General features: G+C 41.6%; 1 protein-coding gene across 1 annotated transcript in view; it reads left to right on the top strand.

The window, feature by feature from the left end:
• Nucleotides 1–25,006, top strand: part of SYCP2L (synaptonemal complex protein 2 like) — a 1,302,345-nt gene that overhangs the window by 685,500 nt on the left and 591,839 nt on the right. Inside the window, exon 27 of the mRNA XM_078685781.1 lies at nt 4,570–4,624. Coding sequence (XP_078541907.1) covers nt 4,570–4,624 — 55 coding nt within the window. The remainder of the gene's footprint in view (nt 1–4,569; nt 4,625–25,006) is intronic.

The raw sequence follows: 25,006 nt of genomic DNA, 5'->3' as shown, positions 1-25,006 counted from the left end.
AAAAAATCCAATATACGTCTATGCACTTGTGTATATTAGTGCTTGAAGTACCAGAATTGATGCAATTTTTTTCCAAAATTAACCATGTATATTGTCCGCAGTATGTTTTGCTTCCATATAGTGTTTCGCTAATGGAGCTTGATTTTTTTGAGTGCGGATGGCTGACCTGTGTTCCGTTAAACGTGTAGACATCATACGTGCTGTTTCTCTCACGTAGCCTTTATTACATGGGCACAGTAGTAGGTAGATGACGTTGGATGTTTTGCAATTCGTTAAACTCTTAAGTTGCAAGTTGACATTATTGAAGGAAAAGACCTTAGCTTCAATCGCAAACTGGCACGCCACACATGATAGGCACTTAAAATTACCTGTGATAGAAGTTTTAAAAGTATTTGTAGATTTGACTGGCATACGAGATCGTACAATAAGATATTTCAAATTCTTATTTTTTCTATATGCATACAGGGGTTTGGGTAACTCACTGCCTTTAGATCTGGTTGCATTTAAAATGTGCCAATTAGAATTGATAATATGGCGAATCTTTTCATTCATAGTTGAACGTCTAGTTACAAATACCAACCTTGAGCTGGTTTCTTTGACTTGTGGCGTCAATAGGTGTTGCCTGTCAAAGAATGTAGCTCGTTTGTATGAGTCGCGCACTAAACATTTCGGCTATCCATGAGCTAGGAATTTTGTTTTCATCTCTTCTGCTCGTATATCAAAATCTTGTACATTTGTACAATTCCTACGCAATCGTAGGAACTGTCTGAATGGAATACTGGTCTTTTGTATCTGGGGATGATATCTCAAAGTGGAGCAAGGTGTTACAAGCTGTAAGCTTAACATATAAGTCTACCTCTAAGTGATCTTCTCTGTTTTGGATAAGAATATCTAAAAACTTCACCTTGGTATTGCTGAAATTAGCTGTGAAGAAGATATTGTCATCGCACAAGTTAAGCCAAGATACAAATTCGGTGAGGTTTTCCAGGTCAGCTTTCCAAATAAAAAAAAACATCATCTATGTATCTAGACCATGAGCTTACAGATTCACTAAATGGTGCAATTTCATTGTAGACATATTGTGTTTCGTACAAGGCCATATAAATATTAGCCACTGTTGGGCACAGGAAGCCCCCATGCGTGCTGCATACACTGTGTACATAGTTGATTTGAGTGGCTTCTTGCAACCTTTATGACTTTGTCATCTGTAAATCATTTACATACTGTAGTGTTTATTTTTAACTATATTTTTTATTAGTGTTCAGACATCAGCCTGGTACTGACTAGCATTTTTTCCATGTCTGTTTGTGTCTGGAAAATGAACACAGATAACCAGATTTTACCATTAGGTAGCCATCACTAGTGATGCGTGCCTCGATGTACGTTTTTTGGAAGGCCAACGACATTTAAACTGAAAGAGTCTTGTCACCCTGTCATAGTACAAGGCGGACAGACTCACGCAAGTCTTCCTTTATGCTTAGCGGGCACACCCGTTCACACACCGCGCTTCCTGGAACATCGATTCCTTTACCTGGTAAGAGTCATGTTCCATCGTCTGCAACCAGTTAGTGCTATTTACATTTTTAGCAAGTATCCCTAATGGCTATTCCCCTTAATTCAGGTCTACATGGATCCACATGTATAGAGTTCAAAGAACATAATCACCGTGCACACCCGCTGGTCGGATGGCATAATATAGCGCGCTCAGCATTTACTGCCTTTCACCCGGGTAAGGATGTTATTTCACACTTTCCCAAACGTTTGCCTCACCGTTTTTTCTGTAATTGCGCTTACATGAGTCACACTTGATTACATATTTCTATTTACACTCTGCTGGGCTCCTCCATTAGCGCAATACGCTTTACCTTATAAAGGAGAACTACTACCACTGACTGCGCTCTGTCAGCTCCCCTCACTGGGGTAAGTCTTCACTTTTTAGTTGCTACCATGCGTTCAGATCTAAATCGATGGACCTTACAATATCCCTTCTTTTTTCATTTACACAGTACCCGGCTGGGTCCCATGTGAGTAACCTTTCTATTTTTTCACCTCCATGTGGTGCACTTCTATCACGTTGATAGAGGACCCATCAGGTACAGGCCTCTCTTATTGCAGTCCTTAACATTTAAAAGTAGTTCCAGTGCTCACACTCATGCCATCCTCGCTTTTTTCCTTAATTTAATTATAGACGTCCCTACATCGTTAGGTCCTGAAGAGACCCCCTATTGTCACAGGGTTCGAAACGCCATGAACAATAACCCAAAACGAACCATTCAACAGCCCCTAATATTACATAAAAAGGCTGCTCCAAATAAGAAATGTTTCATGGTCGTTTTTTACCTTGATTTTGGAAACCCTGTTTGTACATGTCACTGTTTTTCACCATTGCTGTAGTTTCCAATGTTTTCACTGGGGACACCTTTCACTGTACATGATTTCTTAATTCTTTAATTCTGTAATTGTTTACTGTTTTATGAATATATAAATACTGTCTACATATATAAAACATTGAGTTGTATATTGTTTCTCCTCCTTTGGATATCAACCTAACCCTTTTATATTGCGATTGCGCTCATAATTACCATTATCGTTGTACTAGTCCCCAGGAACCACTGTTTCTGTTTATAAACTTTCCATAAGGGGCATTTTCAGACTTGCAATTCAAAATCCAACTTAACCATAAATTAGGATTTGAATTGTGATTCCAAAGACACCAAGCATGAACTGATTACCTCTTTCCATTTGGATATTGCACTCATAAACTTTAATAAGGTAATTCCAATGTTATACTATGGGAGAGATAGGCCTTCCACTAGTGAAAAACTAATTTTAGAGTTTTTCACTACCAAGACATGTAAAACTTAAAAGTACATGTCCTACTTTTTAAATGCACTATACCCTGCCTTCGGGCCTGTCTAGGACCGGTGGCTTATATGCATTACAAAGGAATGTTTGGGCCTGCTAAAAAGTCCTCTTTGCCAGGGTGAAATGGCAGTTAAAAAACTGCGCACACAGACAGTGACGGCAGGCCTGGGAAATGTTTAAAGTGCTACTTAAGGGGGCTGCACAATCAGTGCTGCATGCCCACTAGTAGCATTTAATTTAAAGGCCCTGGGCAGAGGTAGTACCACTTTACTAGCTAGGGACTTGCCAGTGAATTAAATATAACAATTGGGTATAAGCTAATTCTACCATGTTTTAAGGAGAAACGCACCAACCCTTTAGCACTGGTTAGCAGTGGTAAAGTGCACTGAGTCCTTAGGCAACAAAACAGGATTCAACAAAAACGGAGGAGTGAAGGCTAAAAGTCTGGGGATGACCCTACAGAAAGGGCCATATCCAACACTCAGCATCAGCTGGACTATGGGACACAGCACAAGGGCTCTTTTGTGCATAATGATGTAAAGGTTATAAAAATGATGGAACATTTTGACAAACACTTCATAACATCACATTTTAATAGGTAAAAAGGTACCAGAAGTACTGTAGGCATATCTGCATATTCTCTAAATATAAATACAGAGGAACATTTAATGTACTGCTGCTTTTTACAAATACTACACTTACTCCATTAAAGGCTTACTAATGCAAGAAGTGCTGAAGTTGCCCTTTTAAATTCATCATAATTTGCCACACAATTTATAATCTATCTTCTACTCCATCGTTTTTTGATTTTAACCTAAATGTTCTGGCTGAAATGGATCAATAATTAAATTTGCTGGCCATGGGATACATGACTTTGCCAGTAACTTCATGAAAGTTTACTGGTGCCTTCAGTTAAGTTTACTTTAGTTACCCGTTTTGAGGAGATGATACTGTTGCCAGATTGTGTACATTTTTGGTGGATTGGGGGAAAGGCTTTTTTCTACAGCAGGAAACAAAAACGTTATCTACCTAAACGTAATTCATATAGGGCGGTTGGAATGATTACTTACTCGTCAGGATTTTTATTCATTATCATCACAAATTGCTATTCACCTGGCAGACACTGTTCTCAAAGCTGTATTATCTCAACCGGGAAGTTAAGCCTTAGAAGAATAACAATTTCGTTTGTATCTTTGAATGGTAGCAAGTCTCCAACCCAAAAGTGCATCTTATAATTGAGACATACAAAATAGATTATACTGTTAGCAACGCTATTTTGACAGATAGAGGTGCTGAATAATTGAAGTATAAATTAACTGCCCATGTCACATAATTTAGTCAACCCTGCCACACAATTTGATCCTAATGTGCTGCATACTTCCTGTGGTTTTTCCTATACTGTATGGCAAGAATCCGGATCAATCTGGTAAGCGCTTCTACTCTTGAATTATTTTTGCTTTCAGAAAGTAAGATCCGGTCACTTGGCTTACTGTAGTAGTGTGTGAAAACTGACGACATCTTGAATCACAAGAAAACACTTTGGTATCAAAAAGAAACTGCATTAATCTGTAATTTATGCTGCCTAAATTATCCTGCTGAGCTGTAACATTAATGCCAGTGTTTGGGTAATTTAATCCTCTTGTCACCACTCTGTTTTTCTAGTATGCCTGTTCAGCGTGACAGACTACTTTTTTTTTATTTCAGGAAGAAAGAAAGCTCAAGCTTGAAAGGTGTACCCAGCAGCACAGAAAGGAGAGTAGTAAGTTGCTTTTTCTGTAACATGTGATAAATATGGGATAAATTCCCTCCTGCCATACCTTATGGCAAGTCAGAGGAGTTCCATGACCATATAGAGAAACAAGGCCGAAGGCAGAGTTTCTTTATAATGTCATGGAAACTTGAGGTGACTTGCAGTATCCTGATAATGTATGGCGTGAGTACTTTACCTTTTAATGCATGGCCACACCATCACTCGTTCCACAAAACTCTTAAATCCTTTGTGTTGCTATTTCATGTAAGGATCAGGATATTTGTTAACATAAAGAATAACATTAGAAGCTTGCGTACATAATTAAATGCACCAAAAAGCAGTTAGACATTTGTTGCAAAAAGATAGCTGACTCAGTTTAATATAAAACAGATTTATTTTTAAAACCATTTGATCAATGTGCAGCGAGATTATATCTTTACTATAATAACCTAAAGCGTAGAAATGTAAACCAGTTACCTTAAATATCCACCATCTCCTTTATGCTTATCATTATACATTTGGAAAAACAGCAGCAGGAAAAGCCATGATTTGGTTTCAATTTTTTACCTGTAGCTTTAATTATGATCTTTGACCTGCCTTTTCATTTAACCGCAGACTCTGGTTGCAGGCATTGTCCTCAGAATTCAACTGTAATAAGTTATTATAGTTTAGCGGCTATATCATTCCTTTCTTACCGGCACCTGGGTGCATTAACATTACATGTCACCTGTAATAAGGCATTTGTGTTTCAATGGGATTTCTGGCTCTTCATTAAAGGATAATCATACCTGTTTGTGGGTGAAGAACAGTTATTTTTTCTTGTTTAATGTAGCGGATGATGGTTATAGAATGCTTTTCTTCAATAATCTTAACGTTCAGTTAAAATTTAAATTCTGTTTGAGGTATCTCTGCAATACCAGTAGACAGCAATGGGTAAACATGACCTGTTGTTTTTAAAAGAATCATTAACAGGTATTTGAAGACTAACAACTGTGACATGTTAGATGACCATAGGAAAGCTTCTAGATGAGTGGTGACATGAATTAAGGAAAATCTTGTGGGTGACGTGGGATAGCTAACGGAGCGGAGGTTATCTCGGCCTAGAAATCTGTGGGGGGAGTGGTGAGAATAAAAAGGTACAGGTTTAGGCGTAAAAAATCAAGCCTGATGTGGCTAGAGACCCCACCTGTCCCCAATGTGCCGTGAAGTGTTAGTCCAAACCAAAGTCTGAGTTGCCAATTAAGGTGGAAAAGAAGCAATAAAGTAAGACTACGGGCTATTATAGTAAGTTTTACACCAAAAAAAAAATATATATATTGTTATTTAACTGGGACGTATTAGGAAAGTATATCTTCAGTTCTTTGAGGGCTTAACATCAGGAGTAAGTATATCACAGCCACAACATCTGGAATCACTACATCGCTAGTAAGTTTTTACCACACTTTCATTGGAGTCACGTGTCATTACCTCGATCTGTCTATATGTATGTATGTATGGACATTAAAAAATCTTCCTAGCCATATTCATTACATATATTGAAGAGCCATGGGGTCCACTCTGGAGTTTTAGATCAGGTTTCCATTGAAAAGGCATTTTTTTGTTTTCTTAATATCTTTTGTATCATTCAAAGAATCTGCACAATACTCTCCAAAAAGGGTCAACTAGTTTTGGTTTAGCATGGCAAGTTTAATGCAGAACCACAACAAAGGGGTGTCAAAAAAGTAGCTCTTCCTATTTTAGCTCCGATAGGAATGATTGCTATCCACTACAGAAAACCACTTTGGCCGCTGTTGCACAAAGCTTGATATAAAAGTATAATTTTACTCAAGCCAGTGCCTTCTCTTTGTTTAGTGTGAGTTCGTTCAGCATCTTTTGAGAAATATGGGTTTTAAAAACAATTTGAGGTGTGGTTGAAAGGGTTTAAAAGTTAGATCTCTGAACTGTTGGTCTGCCAATTCTGTTGACTAAATAAAAAAAAAACAACTGGACAAGGGAGTTCTTTCTCCTGTTTTCCATTTTGGGTCATGGATGCAAATGAGAAAAATCTGTTGCGGCCATGATCACAGACTAGGCCTGTCCATCCTTCTTAGAATAAATGAAAGGAAGTATGTTATGTTAGAGATATTTGTAGATCGCACGATCTCCTTAAGGTTTCATGGTGCTAAGTAGCCAAAGGGAACATAACAGAAAGACCTGCTGTATAGAGAGAATGCACTAGTTGTGCGCTTGTTAAAATTGCTCGGTCTTTAGTGCCTGTCTGAACTTTATATAATTTGAAGCCATCCGTATACTAATAGGGAGTGAGTTCCAGATCCAAGGGGCGAAGGCAGAGAATCTGGAACCACTGATCGTAGTGCCATATTCAGGGCGTATTTCATAAGTCTGAATTCTAAGCAAAGGCTTTAAAGATTATACACCCTGTTTTGAAGATAATCTTTTGCTCCATAAGGAGCCAATGTCATTCTCTCAGTAGGGGAGTAGTGTGAGAGTGTTTTGGCTGTACATATGTCAGACGTTCTGCATGGTTCTGAACAATTTAGAGCCTTGACAGTAAAGCCTTAGGGAGTCCAAAGTAAAAATAATTTGCGAAGTCAAGACGGGATATAACCAATGCTATGACTACTTGAATCAAAGCGTAAAAGGTGAGACAGTTAGCTAATTTTTTCATCCTACGAATAAATAAGAAGCAGGAAGAAATTACTGCTCTAACTGATGTTTCAAGTAGAACTCATTGTCAGTTATGACTCCAAGGTTTTTACGAATTTCTTATTTTAGGAGCTGTGGATGCCCCATATCATTGACCCAAATGGAGACAATCTAATAGCCCGATAATAGCCCGATAAGCTTTTTGTTTTATTCGCTTAGAGTTTAAGATGGTTGCTATTCATCCAGTCGTGGATGAAATGCATAGTGTTTTGAAAGTTTTCCTTAGACAATGAGGAGTTGTCTATCCTAAAAAGTACCTGCAGGTCATTTGTGTAATTGTAGATTGTACAGTTTGTTTTTAAGCACCTGGATGTGGGGGTGAATCTATATATAGAAACGTTGTGATGAAAGGGAGGAACCTTGAGCTACTCTAGAGTCTAGATGAGCTCCTGTTGCTAGGGGTAAGCCATGCTGACTGGGATTGTTCCTTCAAGAATGATTTGATCCAGTCTTTTGCAGAGCGGCAGAATCCTGCAGCTTCAACTTGGTCCACCAGGAGATTATAATGTGTTATATGAATTTCCTAACAGTGTTGCCAGCAGTAGAGAAATCAGCTGATAGCTTTTCAGGAAGATAGGATCCTCACCAGACTTCTTATGGAGTGCGATGACCACAGCATCTTTGAAGGAGCTAGGTACACATACTCGAGAAAGGGAGGAGTCAAGAAAGACTGAGCAAGATCCAGGATACTAGAAAAAGCTATTTTAAGAACCTTGGAGAACAAGGATCTTTTGGTGAGCCTGACTTTTCCTTGGACTGGATTTCAAGGAGGCGTTCATTGCTAATGGGGGGAAGGTAGCTAGCATGGTGGGGTTCCTATCCTCAGGTTTGATGTAATGTGTGTTCTTACTGACAGGCATATTATCTTTTATGGTTTTATTCTTGTTAATGAAAAAGGCAATGTGAGAAGTTGGCCTGGGATATGATGTCCAATATTCTAGTGGGCACCTTGCACCAGTCCAAACGACCCTTATTGATGGTAGGTTGTAAAGTCAACCTTATAGAAAGCTATCCTAGTGGTAGCTGTGGAGAGCAGCCTTCAGGCTAAGACGTAGAGGCGAGTTAAGCAAGTTGTTTTACCAATTATAATCTCTTGAATGATCAAATGAAAGCACACCACACAAGGTATATATCACATATATATGTATTTATTCTAAACACAACCCCTCTGGACTCTTTATGAGGTCAGAGGTAAAAGTACAATACAAGGAACTTAATTAGCATACGTTGCATAGTATACGTTATGTCCTAGGGGCCTCACAAACCATATACTAAAATAGTGGTATAAGAATTGGATTCAGGGGGATCAACGATGGTGATCCTCCTGGATCTGAGCGCAGCTTTCGATACGGTGGACCATAAGATCTTAATCCATCGTTTGAGCAACTTGGGAATGTCAGGTACAGCGCAGCAATGGCTCACATCTTTCTTGGAGAATCGTACCTTCCAGGTTTGGGAGGGTGCAGCACGCTCCAAGATAACCCCCCTCGAGTGTGGGGTCCCACAGGGCTCATCACTGAGCCCTACCTTATTCAATGTTTATATGGCCCCCCTCGAGGATGTAATGAATCCATTTGGAATTAAAATAGTCACGTACGCCGACGACACCCAACTGGTCGTCTCTCTCTCCCAAGAAAAACACAGCGCGGAAAATCTTCACACCTGCCTCTCAGAAATCCATTCCTGGATGAACGTCTCACGTCTCAAATTGAATGGGGCTAAAACAGCTTATGTTGCTTGGCCACTATATAACATCTTTACCTAATTCCATCTGGCCTGCCTGTATGGGACCTGCACCAACCCCAAAGAATGAATTAAAAAGTCTGGGAGTATGGTTGGAGCAGGACCTGACATTTAAAACCCAAGCAAAAAAGACAGCGGCCATCTGCATAGGGCTACTTCGTTCTGCTCGGAAAATACTTCTCCTATTGCCAGACCTCTCGAGGAGGCAACTTATTCAGGGTCTGATCCTATCAAGACTAGTTTATAGTAACGCCCTCCTCCTGGCAGCCCCTTAATCTACAATTAACACTCTTCAACGAGTCCAGAACTCGGCAGCGAGACTCCTTACTGGTACCCCGCGCAGATCGTCAGCCAGACCTGCACTCAAAGCCCTCCATTGGTTACCAATTCGCGAAAGGCTCAAATTTAAGTCCCTATGTATTGCTCACAAGTCCCTGCAGGGGAACGGACCCCCTATTTTAGGGCATTTTGTTCGCCCTTACAAGGCCACTAGATCGCTTCGTTCCGATCATGCAGATCTGTCAATTGTTCAGAGAGTGAGGCGGACGCGGACTGGGGGTCGCCGCTTTTCAGTGAACTCAGCGACCTTGTGGAATGCTCTCTCACCCAGGATTCGGATGGAGCCGAGCCATCCGAAGTTCCGAAAAGCTCCTTAAAACCTTCCTGTTTCCCCTGGACCCATAGACGCTGGTACTGCCCCTGGTATTCCTTGTTCTATAGCGCTGGGACGCTCTCGGGCAGCCATGCGCTCTATAAATCCAGTTTCATTTCATTTAATTTCAGAACCATGTCTGGTTTAGAAAGCAGGCCTAGGGCCTGTGGAATCGCTGGGGCTGCCTAGAACCACCAAAGGTTAGGATGTAGGAGGCCCACGGGAGACGCATGCAGTGTCTAAACACAGCCGCAGGTTACCATTGACTTTCAATGGGAAACGAAGAAGTTACAATTTTAAAGATTAAGGGCACTTTTAGGTAAACTACGATGGAACCCTTTTAGAGTTAGACACTTCGAGAGTCAAGACCCACAAGATTACCAGAGTAGTCGAGTTACCTCACCCACGGAAGCCGGGTGCATAGGTGATTTTTGATGTCTGGTTTTGTCATCGATTCCAATGGAGAGCTGCAAAGAAATGCTGCTGGTGACCAGAGGAGAAGTGTCCGGGTGGATACAAGGGTGGATTGGAGATGTCAATAACCTAAAAGCAGAAGGGACAGAGTTTGGGTCACTAGCCAGTGACCAAGAAGGCGATAGGATGATGCCAACCAATGTCGGGTGATTTCAGGGGAAAGAGGTGAAGCTTGTCTCTTCAGCCACGAGGTCCAGGAGGCGTCGCGGATGACCAGGAGCTGGATTCGATCTGTCCCACAAAGAATCTAGTAGCTGTGTCAGAATCTGGATTGGACCCAACAAGCTTTGGCAAAAGCAATCCACGCAGGATGTCAAGATTGGCTTTGGTGCAGACCAGCAAGGTCTGAGGAACTCCTCCTTTGGAGAGGCGTGGGGGCAAGCCTGGAGCAACCAGGAAAGCATAAGAAATCAAAGATTGGCCTTCGAGGGGGCTCGCTATTCAACGGACTAGGAACTGCAAAGGCGCGTCACGCTGAAAGGCACAAAGTGGGCCCTCGGGACACTCGTTGAGTGTAGGCCTCTGAGCTTCAGTGCAAAAGGTGCTCGGGGCTTCAAACACCCCAATGCACAACTTTGGGATACTTCAGGAAGTAGGTGCAGTTTGTCAATAAGTCCAGGAGTTCCGGTCCCACGTCTCTCGTGTCCGCTACAGGTCTCAGCTTTGCTGGGGGCGCAGGTCAACGTCCAAGATGTCTGGAAGTCCGTGTCCTGTGTCGCAGATTCTTCAGGATCCGGCGGGAGCCTCTATAATGCAGACCAGCAAAGATGCAGCTGGTGCCTGTTTGAACAGGGTGGTCACTCCTTGACCACAAGGGATATTTCTTCCATCTTCCAGTCGATATAGGAATGTCGAAGGACAAAGATATATGTTGCAGAGTTTCGTCCAGGGTAATCTAAAGTCCTAGGGACTGGGATCCTATTCTTATAGCAAGATTAGGGGTTGGGCTAACTCTAAGGTCCCTCCTATGGGTGGACCTGGGGACGGGGTGGTTACACCCCTTCCCCTTTGTCCAGTTTCGCGCCAGAGCTGGGGCTGAGTGCCCCAGTGACTGTTTTCGAACTGGGAAATGCATGGAGAACCCAGTGTGCCCCAGGCAGTGTCTGAAAAGCATTTACTGAATGCAACCCACCCTGCCCCAATACACTAAAGCCTGTCTGGGGAGGTGCTGGCACCTCCCTGGACAGGAAACCTATTGTCTGGGCCTCCCCTGCCGGAGATTCATCCAGCAGCAGGAGAGCAGACTCGTATCTGTGGCAGCAGCATCCGTTTTGTGATGCTGGGGCTCTGTTTAACTTTAACCGTGTTTACCTGTAACTACATGTCTTTTCCCTTTAGAAGGGTAGAATGCTACCCCCGCCATCAGAACTGGCGGGGGGGTAGTATACCAAAGTGTTTGACACCTTACACAACATTTTTTGATAAAGCCTAACCAACGTTAGCATTAACCACGAGGATTATAATGCACTTAAGAGTATATGGTATGGCTATATCATAGAATAGATATAAGGAGATGGTTCCGAAAACTGCAGAGGGGCTTAGCTCATGCTAGGGCACCGTCTCACACAAAACCAAGTACTCTGCCTCCAGGATTGTCAAGGTCTGCCATAGGAGTGACTTCTAGGTTAATATGTGTGTGTGTGTATATATATATATATATATATATATATCTATAATTCCTGCTGGCGGTCGCCAGTAGGTAATTATAGTTAGGACCTAGTTTCCAATGGAAATCCGCAACATTCTATTGGGAATAACTTTGGCGCCGGTGCATGAATTTTCGCGAATTTCTCAAATTAGGTGGCCAGTTCCGCTCCGCTCCTTCCCTAAACGTTTGGGGGGATTCGCGAAGCGGGGGCCGAGATAAAAGGGGGGTCCCAAAATGTGTTTTCCCCATGTTAATTTCCATAGGGCGGTTGGACTCACTTTTAGCCTGAACGGCTGAATGGATTCCCACCAAACTTGGCACAATTGTAGGGACTGGTAGCCCGATGTGCCTTTGCTATGTCTCAAGATATGTGCTCCAGAGGATTTTGAGTAATTTAGGTTAAAAAAAGATATATATCTATAGGCGCGCCCCGGTACGCGCACCGGGGAGCGCACCCTGCGGGTAACGCGAGTTCGCGAGCGGAAAGCTGATTGGCTCTCGGGTGTCTGTCAACATTCCAAACAGTCCGGAGCGGCCGCCATCTTGTGTCTCGGTAGGATCGAGACACAAGAGGTGGCAAAAACAAAGGGGGAAATGATCATAAGGGGGCAGGGTAGACCTCCCCTGACCCCCTAGGTTTGATGTGGGGGCCATAAAAGGGCCCAGCGGGGCAAAAAAAAAATTTGATTTTCGCGGGGGGAGCGCCCGGTACTCGCACCGGGGAGCGTACCGGGGAGCGTACCAAGGGGAAAACCCAGTGAAACAGTAAAATAATAATTTGAAGTGCTTAGAGGTAGGGTAGCTTTGCATAGAGTTGTTGTGTTGTGTGGGTGATTTAAGTACCAGCATGTAGGTACCAATACAGAGTCTTAAATTCAATGTACACCTTTTTTTCTGTATATATCTTGCATGTTGTTACAGAAGTTATTGTGGTATATGGAATCCATACCATAGTCTGTCAGGAAAGCAGAAACAGATCCTTTAAGCACTCCCTGAGAAGACCTAGGGGATCATGGGTAGTCTACCCTGCTCCCTTATGATGTTTTAAAATTGCACAGTATATTGTAAGTTTCACTTTATATTATAATATAAATATAATCATTTTGGTAACTACATGAATTACATATAAAAATGAATAATGTCTGAAACAATTTTTAATTATGAAATAAAAATTTATTGGTTAGAATTTTCATAGTTTAATAAAACTTCCTGCATTAGTTCATCTGGAATCTCCTCAAAATTGCATGATTCAATATCTTGTAAACAGTCAATAAATTGTTTGTCCAAAGACTCATCCATAAAATCCTCGTCAACAAAATCTTCATTAAGAATCTCCTCATTTGTAATCTCGAAAGAAACATTGATGTTTTCTTGTTCCCCTTCCATTTTCTTGCTGTAAATTGCATAAAAAATAACTATATCAGTAGAGTTAGGGCACTGTTGGGTTTAAGTTCAGACAGGTAGTTCTGATTTTTTAACAGTGAAGTTAACTTTGGGCAGTGTATGGTATCAGGCAGGAAGTAGAAATATAAAAAAGTGCTTGTGAAGAAGCGTAAGTACCGTCGCTGTCTCTGTCCCCTCATTTTGTCAATACTCTTTCGTCATGCTCACTCCCTAAAACTCACCCACACTCCCTCACTTTCCTTTCTTTGCTGCTTCACTCAGTACCTTTCAGTCACTCCTTCCTTTACTCTCTCTCTCTTTTCTCTCTGTCACTCCCCATGTCTTATCCTTATTCACTTTTATCCACCCTCTTTCACCCCTCTTTACTTAGTCACTGCTCTTTTCTAACCCTCCATCACCGTTGTTCCTTTACTCCGGTTCCGTCACTACCCCTCATTCCCCATCCTTTACTGTCCTTCCCTTTACTTTCAACACCCGCTCACATTTTCCCAGTACCTCTGCTTTACTTTTCTTCCTCTCTTCCCTTCTTTCACTCCCTTATTCATTTTCCTTTTCTCACTTACACCCTATTACACCTTCTCTCTGTCTTACTATGTAATACACAGTCCCTCTGTGTTGCTCCCTCTAGCTCTCTTTCTCTTAACATCACTCTCTCTGTCTCCTTCCCTCATGCTCTCTCCTTCATTATTTTTTTTCTTTTTTTTTTGGTGCGCGCCCCGGTGCGCGTACCCTAATGAAAAAAGAATGACAGAGTTTTCAAAAAATGGAGCATTTTTTTTATAAATTGGAGGTAGTTCTAAAAAGAACTGTTTTTATATTCTTTTTGTTGTTTTATATCTTTTTATTGTTTTTTTGAACATTTTCTACTTTTTTTGGCTTTTCTGAACAGTTTTATATATTTTTTTATTTTTTATGGGGAGAAACAAAAAACAGGGAATTGTAAACGGCTCAACTGGAGCAAAAAAAAAATCAGGAAACAATTAGGGTTTTTTGGGGCAAATGTGGTTGTCACCAGCAAGAATGATGAGCTTTACGCTCTGCTCACCATAGCTGATGGTCTTACCACAAAAAATACAAGTGACCCTGAATTCACCAAACCATGGTTGTATGATTGGCATTGTCTCTCTTGTGTCTGGTCCCGATGGAGTGGGTTGCTTTCTTTTGGAGGTTCTGGATGAAGATTGGGGAGGTTACTGGCCAGTCCCCTCAGCTCTGCAGCAGCATAGTTGTTGGGATGCTTGCGCTGCATATGCCGAATCATGGTGTAATTACCAAATTAATATTTCCTATTAGGGTTCCCCCTTGAAAGTTCCATGCCACAGATTCGGCAAGTCACCTTTGGCGCATTTACTTTCTTCTTGCCCTCTGGGATGGAAAAAACTCCCAGGGGCGCGTAGCGTAAACGCGTCAGGACGTTGCGCGATCGTATGCGCTCGTGTGCTTCCGGGTGCGCTTACGCTGTGCGTCATATGACGCATCACGCGGCTATGTGATACGTCGCGATGTTGTTTTCGTTCACGGGAATAGCGCTAACGGGACCGGTACGCGCCCCAGGGAGCGCCGAAGCACTGCGCTTACCGGTGAGCGCATTGGTACGCACCCCGGGAGCGCTCCGGGAAAAAAAAAAATACTATTACATAATTATACAATATAAAATTTGTTATAAAAAATATTACATTTCATACCTATAGAGATTTGCTATTAAAAAACCTATGAAATTCACTGAAAAACCTATAGGTTTTACACCAGTTATAGTTAGGAATTAGCATTTAAAAAACCTATTAAATTCACTGAAAAACCATAGGTTTCACACCAGTTATAGTTAGCTGGAAAATTTACTCGCATAAAACCATTGAAATTCCCACGTTATAGTTAGTTGGACTCACTATAACTTGCGCGTGCAATGCACTGCTGATGACGTCACATATTACATCACTCATGACATGGTCAGTGACATCACTCATGACATCACTGATGACACCATCCTTGTGACAGTGACAGACCTCCTTTCACTGTAATGTAACCCTTGAAACACATATTCAAAAATAGAAACTAAAATTTTCTAAAAAAATGGAGATACCCATACCAGTTACAACAACCAATTCAATAATTCCACCATCTATATACACATCCACTCATTCATCAACAGTTCTATATAGTCACTCATACATATACTCACTCATCATATGTAGTGATACACCTATACATCCTGTTACACACCAACAGTCATCCAAAAGATACTCTCACATATACTCATGCATGCAAATGAACTATTAAACATCCATTTATTTGCATATACAGCTATACACACACTACCACTTTACTTCTGAGGATACTTACACATACCTATTCTCTTAAACAATCACTTATAGAAACACATACTAATTTAAACAGGAACTCTTACAATCCCTCACTCTCACATTTACTCACTTATATACATCAATATTCACATATACTAGATTAAAACATATGTAGTTACTGATAAAGAAACTAGTGAGACAGTGATTCACTCACTAACACACACATATACACACTCATCCACCCATACAGTCCTGCACATATGCTGTCTTCAAAAGACATACAAAGAGAGTCAGTCATTCATGCATCTATGTGCTAAGTAATACCCCCACTAAACCATACAAACACTCATACTGATACTAAGAAAAACATCTAATAACCCATATACATACACATGTAGCTACTCACCAACCCATGCAGCCACTTATACACAAAGTGAAACACTAATACATATATTTAAATATTTAAACATTACTCACTAATATATGTATTCACTAAGATACACTTAATAAGCCAGTTAACCAATCAATTTTTTAAAAAAATCCATGTAAAACACTTATTTTAACATTTATTCTTCCATCAACTTTTACATATACATATATATCACATATTTATTTTTCAGAAAGACAGACATTCACTGGATGGTGTCATCAGTGATGTCATGAGTGATGTCACTGACCATGTCATGAGTGATGTAATATGTGACGTCATCAGCAGTGCATTGCACGCGCAAGTTATAGTGAGTCCAACTAACTATAACGTGGGAATTTCAATGGTTGTATGCGAATAAAATTTCCAGCTAACTATAACTGGTGTGAAACCTATGGTTTTTTCAGTGAATATATATATATATATATATATATATATATATATATATATATATATATATATATATATATATATATATATTAGCTACTGGCGGTCGCCAGTAGGTAGTTATAGTTAGGATTGGCTACCATAGGAAATCCGCAACATTCTATTGGGAATAACTCTGGCGCCGCTTGAGGAATTTGCGTGTAATTTTCCAAAATTTTGGCCCGCTCCGCTCCTTCCCTGGAAGTTTCGGGGGGATTCGTGGAGTGGGGGCTGAGAAAAAAGGGGGGTCCCAAAACGTGTTTTCCCCATGTTAATTTCCGTAGGACGGTCTGACGAGTCTACAGCCCGAACCGCTGAACGGAATTACGCCAAACTTGGCAAAATTGTAGGGACTGGTACGCAGATGTGCCTTTGCTATGTTTGGTGAAAATTGCTCCAGTGTTTTCTTTGAAAATTAACTTAAAAAACACATATATATCTATATGCGCGCTTCGAGCGCTTACAGGTACGCGTACCGGGGAGCGCACCCGCCGCTCTACGGGAGTGCGCGAGCGGAAAGCTGATTGGCTGTCGGGTGTCTGTCAACATTCTAAACAGTCCGGAGAGTCCGCCATCTTGTGTCTCGGTAGAAAAGAGACACAAGAGGTGAAAAAGAAAGGGGGAAATAATTAAAAGGGGGCAGGGTAGACATCCCCTGACCCCCTAGGTTTTCTGAGGGGGGCCTAGAAGGACCCTGAAGGGCAAAAAAACTATTTATTTTTTTTAATTTTCGCGGGTGCGCTTCCAGGTGCGCTCTCCGGTACGCGCACCCTGAGCGTACCACGGGGAAAAATAGTGTAAAAAAATAGAGTAAAAAAATAATGTAGAGTGTTTAGAGGTAAGTTAGCTCTGAAAAGAGCTGTTGTGTTAAGTGGGTGTTTTTTGTACCTACAAGTAGGTACCAATGCAGAGTCTTCTATTCAAGAGGAAAACTCTATTCCCCTCATCTGTAAGATGCACACCATCTCTCCTATAGATGTCTTGCATGTTGTAACGCAAGTTGTTGTGGTAAATGGAACCCATACCATAGTCTCTGAGGTAAGCAGAAACAGATTTATTCACATGTTTCCTTGCTTTCTCAATCTGTGGACAAAATGGGTTGGACCAGTTCCATTTTTGCCTTTGGCATATATTAGAAAATACCAAGGCAGTTTTTGGAAAAAGTGACATCAATTGCCCAAAGATGTGCTTTAAAAGCATTTCCAGACCTACACCAGTCAAAGTGCCTAAGTCATTGCCACCACAGTGCACTATTAAAAGGTCAGGGTGTGGTAAATGCATAACGGATTTTACCAATGGTATCAATTGGTGACTCCTCAATCCTCTCTGGCCAATCCATACAATGGCCACATTTGGTAAATCAAGATTGTAAATACCTCTGTTAGCTGCGTATTTTTGACTCCAGTGAACATATCTATGACCCACAAACCAGACTTTTGTCATTGTGAAGGTAGATGTGCTTCAAGTCAGATGAGTTGTGGAAATGAAATGGTAGTTTGATTATGAAAAAAAGGGGTTGTGAATCAGTGCAGTTGAATAACCATAAATGGTTGGAGCTTTGTTAAAAATCTCCACTGAAAATTAGGGTGCATGCTTTGTTTTTTTGTAAGAAGTCATTTCAATGGTTGAGAAAAAGTCATTTAAAGAAACATTGCATTTCATTAGCTAGTAGATTGAGAGGTCAAACAGCCTTGAAGGATTGTTTTGCAACATAGTATGATGAACTTGTGAACTGTGTGCTGGTTTAAGAGGGAGTTACCATGGTTACAGGGTAAATGAGCACTGGGGGGATGGGTGAATGTTATGTGAGCTTCAAAGGCTTGAAATGTACTCCTTCTGTCCTCTTATTTGTACACTCCCCTTCCCTCATTCTCTCTCTGTTAGTCTCATTCTCTCTGTCCTCTTAGTCTCTCACTCCTTTTCTATCATGCTCACCCCCTATAGCTCAGCCATACTCCTACACTCACCTTCTTTCAGACCTTCTCCTTTACTTTCCTTCTTCTCTTTTCCCATCCTTTACTCCTTCACTCTTTTCCCTTCCCTTACTCCTCTTTCTGCAGTTCAATAACTGCTTCTGTCAATCCCTCTGTCCTCTAACTTACTCATGTGAAAGGGCCTGCGTCAGTCTTAAGCCTGCTGTGAGGCAGGCGCAAGATTTTGACGCAAGGGTGTCCTAAAAATGACGCAGTGAAATCTCATAGATTTCACTGCGTCACTTCTACGACCCTTCCTTACGTCAACATGCCCCCTTTGCATACATTACACCTGGCGCGGGTATAATGTGGCGCAGGGGTTTACAAAATGACGCATCTACCTAAATGCGTCACTTTGTAAATATGACTCAACAAGGTGCATTTTTTACAGCACTGGTGCGTCACAAAAAGTGACGCACCTGCGGCGTAAAAGTGACGCATGGCCTCATAAATGAGGCCTTCAGTCTTCTACTCATGCGTCATATTTAATGTATGATGCATTATGTCGCAAGGAGTTACAGATACGTCAGTATTTCTGACGTATCTGTAAGCGCAAAAGTGATGCATTGCTGGAGTGTGTCACAAAAGTGACGCAACCCCAGCAATGCATCCTTTCACATGGGGCCAGCCTCATGTGAAAGGGCCTGCGTCAGTCTTACGCTTGCTGTGAGGCAGGCGCAAGATTTTGACGCAACGGTGTCCTAAATGTGACGCAGTGAAATCTCATAGATTTCATTGCGTCACTTCTACGACCCTTTCTTGCGTCAATACGCCCCCTTTGCATACATTACACCTGACGCAGGTATAATGTGGCGCAGGGGTTTACAAAGTAACGCATCTATATAGATGAGTCACTTTGTAAATATGACTCCACAAGGTGTATTTTTTACAGCACTGGTGCGTCACAAAAAGTGACGCACCGGCGGCGTAAAAGTGACGCATGGCCTCATAAATGAGGCTTTCAGTCTTCTACTCATGCGTCATATTTAATGTATGACGTATTATGTCGCAAGGAGTTACAGATACGTCAGTATTTCTGACGTATCTGTAAGCGCAAAAGTGATGCATTGCTGGAGTGTGTCACAAAAGTGACGCAACTCCAGCAATGCATCCTTTCACATGGGGCCAGCCCCATGTGAAAGGGCCTGTGTCAGTCTTACGCCTACTGTGAGGCAGACGCAAGATTTTGACGCAATGGTATCCTAAAAGTGACGCAGTGAAAAATCATAGATTTCACTACGTCACTTCTACGACCCTTTCTTGCGTCAATACGCCCCCTTTGCATACATTACACCTGGCGCAGGTATAATGTGGTGCAGGGGTTTACAAAGTGATGCATCTACCTAGATGCATCACTTTGTAAATATGACTTAACAAGGTGCATTTTTTACAGCACTGGTGCGTCACAAAAAATGAAGCACCGGTGGCGTAAAAGTGACGCATGGTCTCATAAATGAGGCCTTCAGTCTTCTATTCTTACTTTTTCTTTCACTTTCTCTGTCTCTTCACTGCCTTACTCACCTTGTCTCACACTCAGTTGTCTTTATCCCGTCTGTATCTCCTCTTTCCTAAACATCACTGCTCTTTTCTTACCCTTACACACCCCCGTTCTTTTACTACATTTTCTTTACTTATCCACATTCCCCATGTTCACTCTCCTTCTCTTCACTCTCCTTCCCCACACTCACCTTCTTTCAGTCCCCCTACTTCACTTCCCTTCCCCTCACGTCCCTTTCTATGCTTTCTCACTCATTTTCTTCTCCTCTCTCACTGCACTCCACTTCAGTTACTCTTTTTCATTTTTTAAGAATACAGCTCTTTGATGAGAATTGGAGGTAGTTCTGAAAAGAACATTTTTTTTCTTCTTTTTTCCTTTTTTTGGAACAAAAACAAGGAATGGGAAACTGCTCAACAGGAGCAAAAAAATAATAATCAAAATTAGGACTGGGGACGGCAGCGGTGGTAGTCTATTGCTCGAACCATGAGCATACATAACACTTTGTTCCCCATAACAAAGTAGCTGATCACATTGTCTGCATTTAATTACGGCTTCATTAAAAGCAGGCTGAATATTAGGGATCAGCTCTTCTGGTCGCCCTCTCACCGATGTAGTTAGTCCTCCGGTTGAAATAGAGGCACCATCCCTGGGAGCCTCTCGTGCCAGAGCCCTGACACTCTCCCGGGCATAGTTCTGGGGATGCCTTCTCTGCACGTGGCGAATCATGGTAGAATTACCAAAACTGTACTTCCTTGAGGGGTCTCCTCTGGAAAGCACAGTATGGCAGATCTTACACTCCACCTTTGGAGCATTTACTTTCTTCCGTCCCTCTGGTATATCAAAAAATTTCCAGATAAAATGTTCCTTAACTCTAGGCTGAGGAACCTCTTCATCTATAAATCCCTCTGTGTCATCTCTGCTGCTGGATGCTCTGGCAGCCATGATAATCCAACAAAGATTCAAGAGCAAAAAGACAGGTCTTGCAGTCACAAAAGTGAAAGAAGAAGTGAAGAAATGGGTGGGGATTTCATTCTTTGTAAAAAAAACTGTTAGCAACCAATGAAAAGTGTTATTTTAAGGTCACATGACTTGACACGCTTACGCTGCGCGCACCGGAGCGTTTCCAGGGGCGCATACGCGGCGTGAACGTAGGCGCTTCCGGGGGCGCTTACGCGGCGCGCCTGAGTGACGTTTTGGTAGCTTTACGGAAATGCTAAATCATTTTCATTTCGTAAATCAAAAATACTGCTTTTATAAGTATGGTACTGAATGTCTTGCATTATTATATACTTTTCATACATATTTTTTTTTTACGAACGCAGAAATAGCGCTCTCGGGAGAGCTTACCGGTGCGCGCACCCTGAGCGCTCCAAGACAAAATTATATGGGTAAGCTCACCGGTGCGCGCACCCTGAGCGCACCAGGAAAAAATGATTAAAAAAATATACATTGAACAAATATATATATATATATATATATATATTTTTTTTTTTTAAATATAATTAACCGCATGCGTGCGGCCGCGATTTTCGCGCTGTGCTGCATATTTAAAATAACCGCGTTACATGACGAGCTGAGCTCGTCATGAGCGTGCGAGCGGCGCAACTCATGACGAGCTCAGCTCGTCAAGAGCATGGAAGGGGTTAATACTTATAAAAAAAAAACAGCTAATAAAAAAAAAATCGTAGGTTACAAAGTCGATATACAAAGGAATTTGCTTTTTAAAAAACAATGAACTTCACTGAAAAAACCATAGGTTTCACAAACGTTCTAGTTAGGTATTAGCTTTCAAAAAACCTTTGAAATTCACTAAAAAAAACATAGGTTTCACAATCGTTATAGTTAGGAATTAGCATTTAAAAAACCTTTGAAATTCACTGAAAAAACCATAGGTTTCACACTGGTTATAGTTAGGAATTAGTATTTAAAAAACCTTTCAAATTCACTGAAAAAACCATAGGTTTCACACCAGTTATAGTTAGCTGAACATTTTACTCACACAAAACCATCGAAATTCCCACGTTATAGTTAGTTGGACTCACTATACCTCGCGCGCCCGCAATCCACTGCTGATGATGTCACATATTGCATTTATTCATGACATGGTCAGTGACATCACTGATGACATCACTGATGACATCTCAAATGACATCACTGGTGACATCACTGATGACATCTCAAATGACATCACTGATGACATCACTGATGACATCATCCATGTGATAATACGATGCACCTCCTCACACTCTAATCTAACCTTTGATATACCCAGTGTTAAATACAAACTACCATTCCTGAAATTATTGACACACCAATACCAGTAACTTAATACGCACTCACTAATTTCTAGGTCTACACACACATCCACTCATTCACCCATACAATCACTCATACATACAGTCACTCATCAATAGAACACTATCATATCCACTCATACACTTATACAGACACTCACACACTGACACTCATCCACAGAGTTACTCACACACCTAGTCAGTAATGCAAAGAATCAATCACACTCCCATTTCCTCAACTACACAGTTATACACACTAAACCTTACTTATTCAAACATATACTAACACATACTTACTCTTTTACAATCACTGATACAAGTACACATTGATCCATACAGCCACTTACACAATCACAGGCTCCCCTGTATAGTCATGTACATATGCCAACTCCCCCAAGCACTATGTTTTACATATGTACTTACTTGGACATGTAGCACTGAGATATCCATTCACTCACCAACACACCCATGCACATAGTCAACCGCCCATACAGCTGTTTCCACATGCACTCTTGAACCCATACACCAAGTGAATCAACTGCTCACACATCTATGCACAGAGTCACATACCTCCCAGGCACCCACACACACACTCAGCCTCACATACAAATACCTTGGAAACCAATCAATAACCCATATAGCCACTCATATAGCTACTGATCAACACATGCAGCAGCTTACACAACAACGGACATCATGATGCACACATTTAGACAGTGTAGTCACTAACCCATGCATTCAGTAAGACACATTTAATCACTCACTCATACAGTCAGTCACGCACCTTCTAAATCCTTCATCAAGACACTTATACATCCACTCATTCTTCAATATATAAAACATATTTAAACTTTACAGAAACACACAGACACTGGATGATGTCATCAGCAATGTCATCAGTGATGTCATTTGAGATGTCATTTGAGATGTCACCAGTGATGTCATTTGAGATGTCATCAGTGATGTCATCAGTGATGTCACTGACCATGTCATGAATGATGTAATATGTGACATCAGCAGTGGATTGCGGGCGCGCAAGTTATAGTGAGTCCAACTAACTATAACAACTAACTATAACGTGGGAATTTCAATGGTTATGTATGAGTAAAATGTTCAGCTAACTATAACTGGTGTGAAACCTATGGTTTTTTCAGTGAATATATATATATATATATATATATTCAAAACAGATTCGCACCTTGTGGAAATGCCCCACTGCTAGGTTGCACTCCTCCATTCAAGCGTGATGTGCAGCAAGGAGGGCAGCGCACACAATCCCCTCAGCCAAACGCTTTTCAGGATATTCCTCCCTTGATCACTGGCAAACAGGAAACCAATCACAGAACGTTTGCAAGAAACCACCATTTTATTTGCAACAAAGCCCCGCCCACAGGCCTCCGGGCATTCTGGTACTTGTGGTCTTGCTTATCTTTCCCCAGTGGGCTCCGTGAGTGTTCAAACAAGTGGGGTTGTGTGGCACTCTAAAGTTAGTCTATTGCTCTAGGTAATTCAACTCGTAAGTCGACTTGGGTGCTGATGGGTATGCTCCCTCTGACCTGTGGGGAGTTGTCGAATAAATCAATGCTGTGTGCTGTCAATCTTGACAAGGTACCCAATCGCACTCCTTTGGGAGATATAATAATCTTTCCAATTTTTATCTCTGGTGAATAAAACTTTACTCAAAAGTATACCCAAGAAGAAATGTCTTTTCACTCTGGTTTATTCATACGCCAGAAATTTCTCTCAATTTATGCTGTTGCATCGCAGCTGTATATTTATGGTCTCATCGTTGATTCAAAAGGTTCCAAAATGTAACAGAAATCCATTCAATAGATTCAAGTATCCTCCAAACACCCAATTCATTTCGTGCGAATCGCACTTCATCAGGGGAAATACATTTCAATCGGTGTTGTTCTACGCTTGGTCCGTGCAGTGACTTAACTCAACTGAGTTCAAACGGGAGTGTTCCCCATCACAAATTAAAAACCCCAGTGGGTGGGTACTGGGCATCGCTTCACTCCCTGATGCAAGTAAAGTCACACTGTTGGGCCCCCATCAAATGGTGGCTTCTTGCAAACGTTCTGTGATTGGTTTCCTGTTTGCTAGTGATCAAGGGAGGAATATCCTGAAACGCGTTTGGCTGAGGGGATTGTGTGCGCTGCCCTCCTTGCTGCACATCACGCTTGAATGGAGGAGTGCAACCTAGCAGTGGGGCATTTCCCAAGGTACAAATCTGTTTTGAAAATTTAAGCGGCCTGCCCGGTCGCGGAAACTGCCCGCCACAGATGCGGAGGTCGAGTGCAGGACTACTTGGACTCGCGACTGATGGGGTCCCAACAGTGTGACTTTATTTATATATAGTATATATATATATATTCTAAGTAAGGGGTGATTACACCACCTTACCCAGGCTGCAATTGCAGACCTGGGTTGTCAGTTTGGAAGGCTAACCAGGGGTGGCATAATACATGCTGCAGTCCCTGGTAGGCCTAAGGTGCACATATGCCCTGGGTACCTAGGGTACCATATACAGGGGCTCACAAGGGTGACCCAGTAACTAATCTGGTATGTACCTAAATTACATGGTATCAATTTAGAGAAAGAACAGCTAGGCTCTGGGCCTGATTAGCAGGGCCACAGCCATACTAAAGTTGAAAAACCAGTGAAGCACAGCAAAAAGTGGGCGTAACCATAGGAAGCAGACCGTACTCTCCTGCAGACATTAAATACGTTGCAAATGTTCTGGGAGGGAGAGGGAGGGTCAGTACATTCAGGGCCATTAAAGAATTCAACACTGCTGCTCCAGCCATCACATCAAGAAGTCTAGTTTCCTTGTTTGGAATAAT

The sequence above is a fragment of the Lissotriton helveticus genome, chromosome 4_1 (assembly GCF_964261635.1).
Source record: "Lissotriton helveticus chromosome 4_1, aLisHel1.1, whole genome shotgun sequence".
NCBI lineage: Eukaryota > Metazoa > Chordata > Amphibia > Caudata > Salamandridae > Lissotriton > Lissotriton helveticus.
Note: the sequence above shows the minus strand (reverse complement) of the source record. Positions and strands in the feature narration are given on the sequence as shown.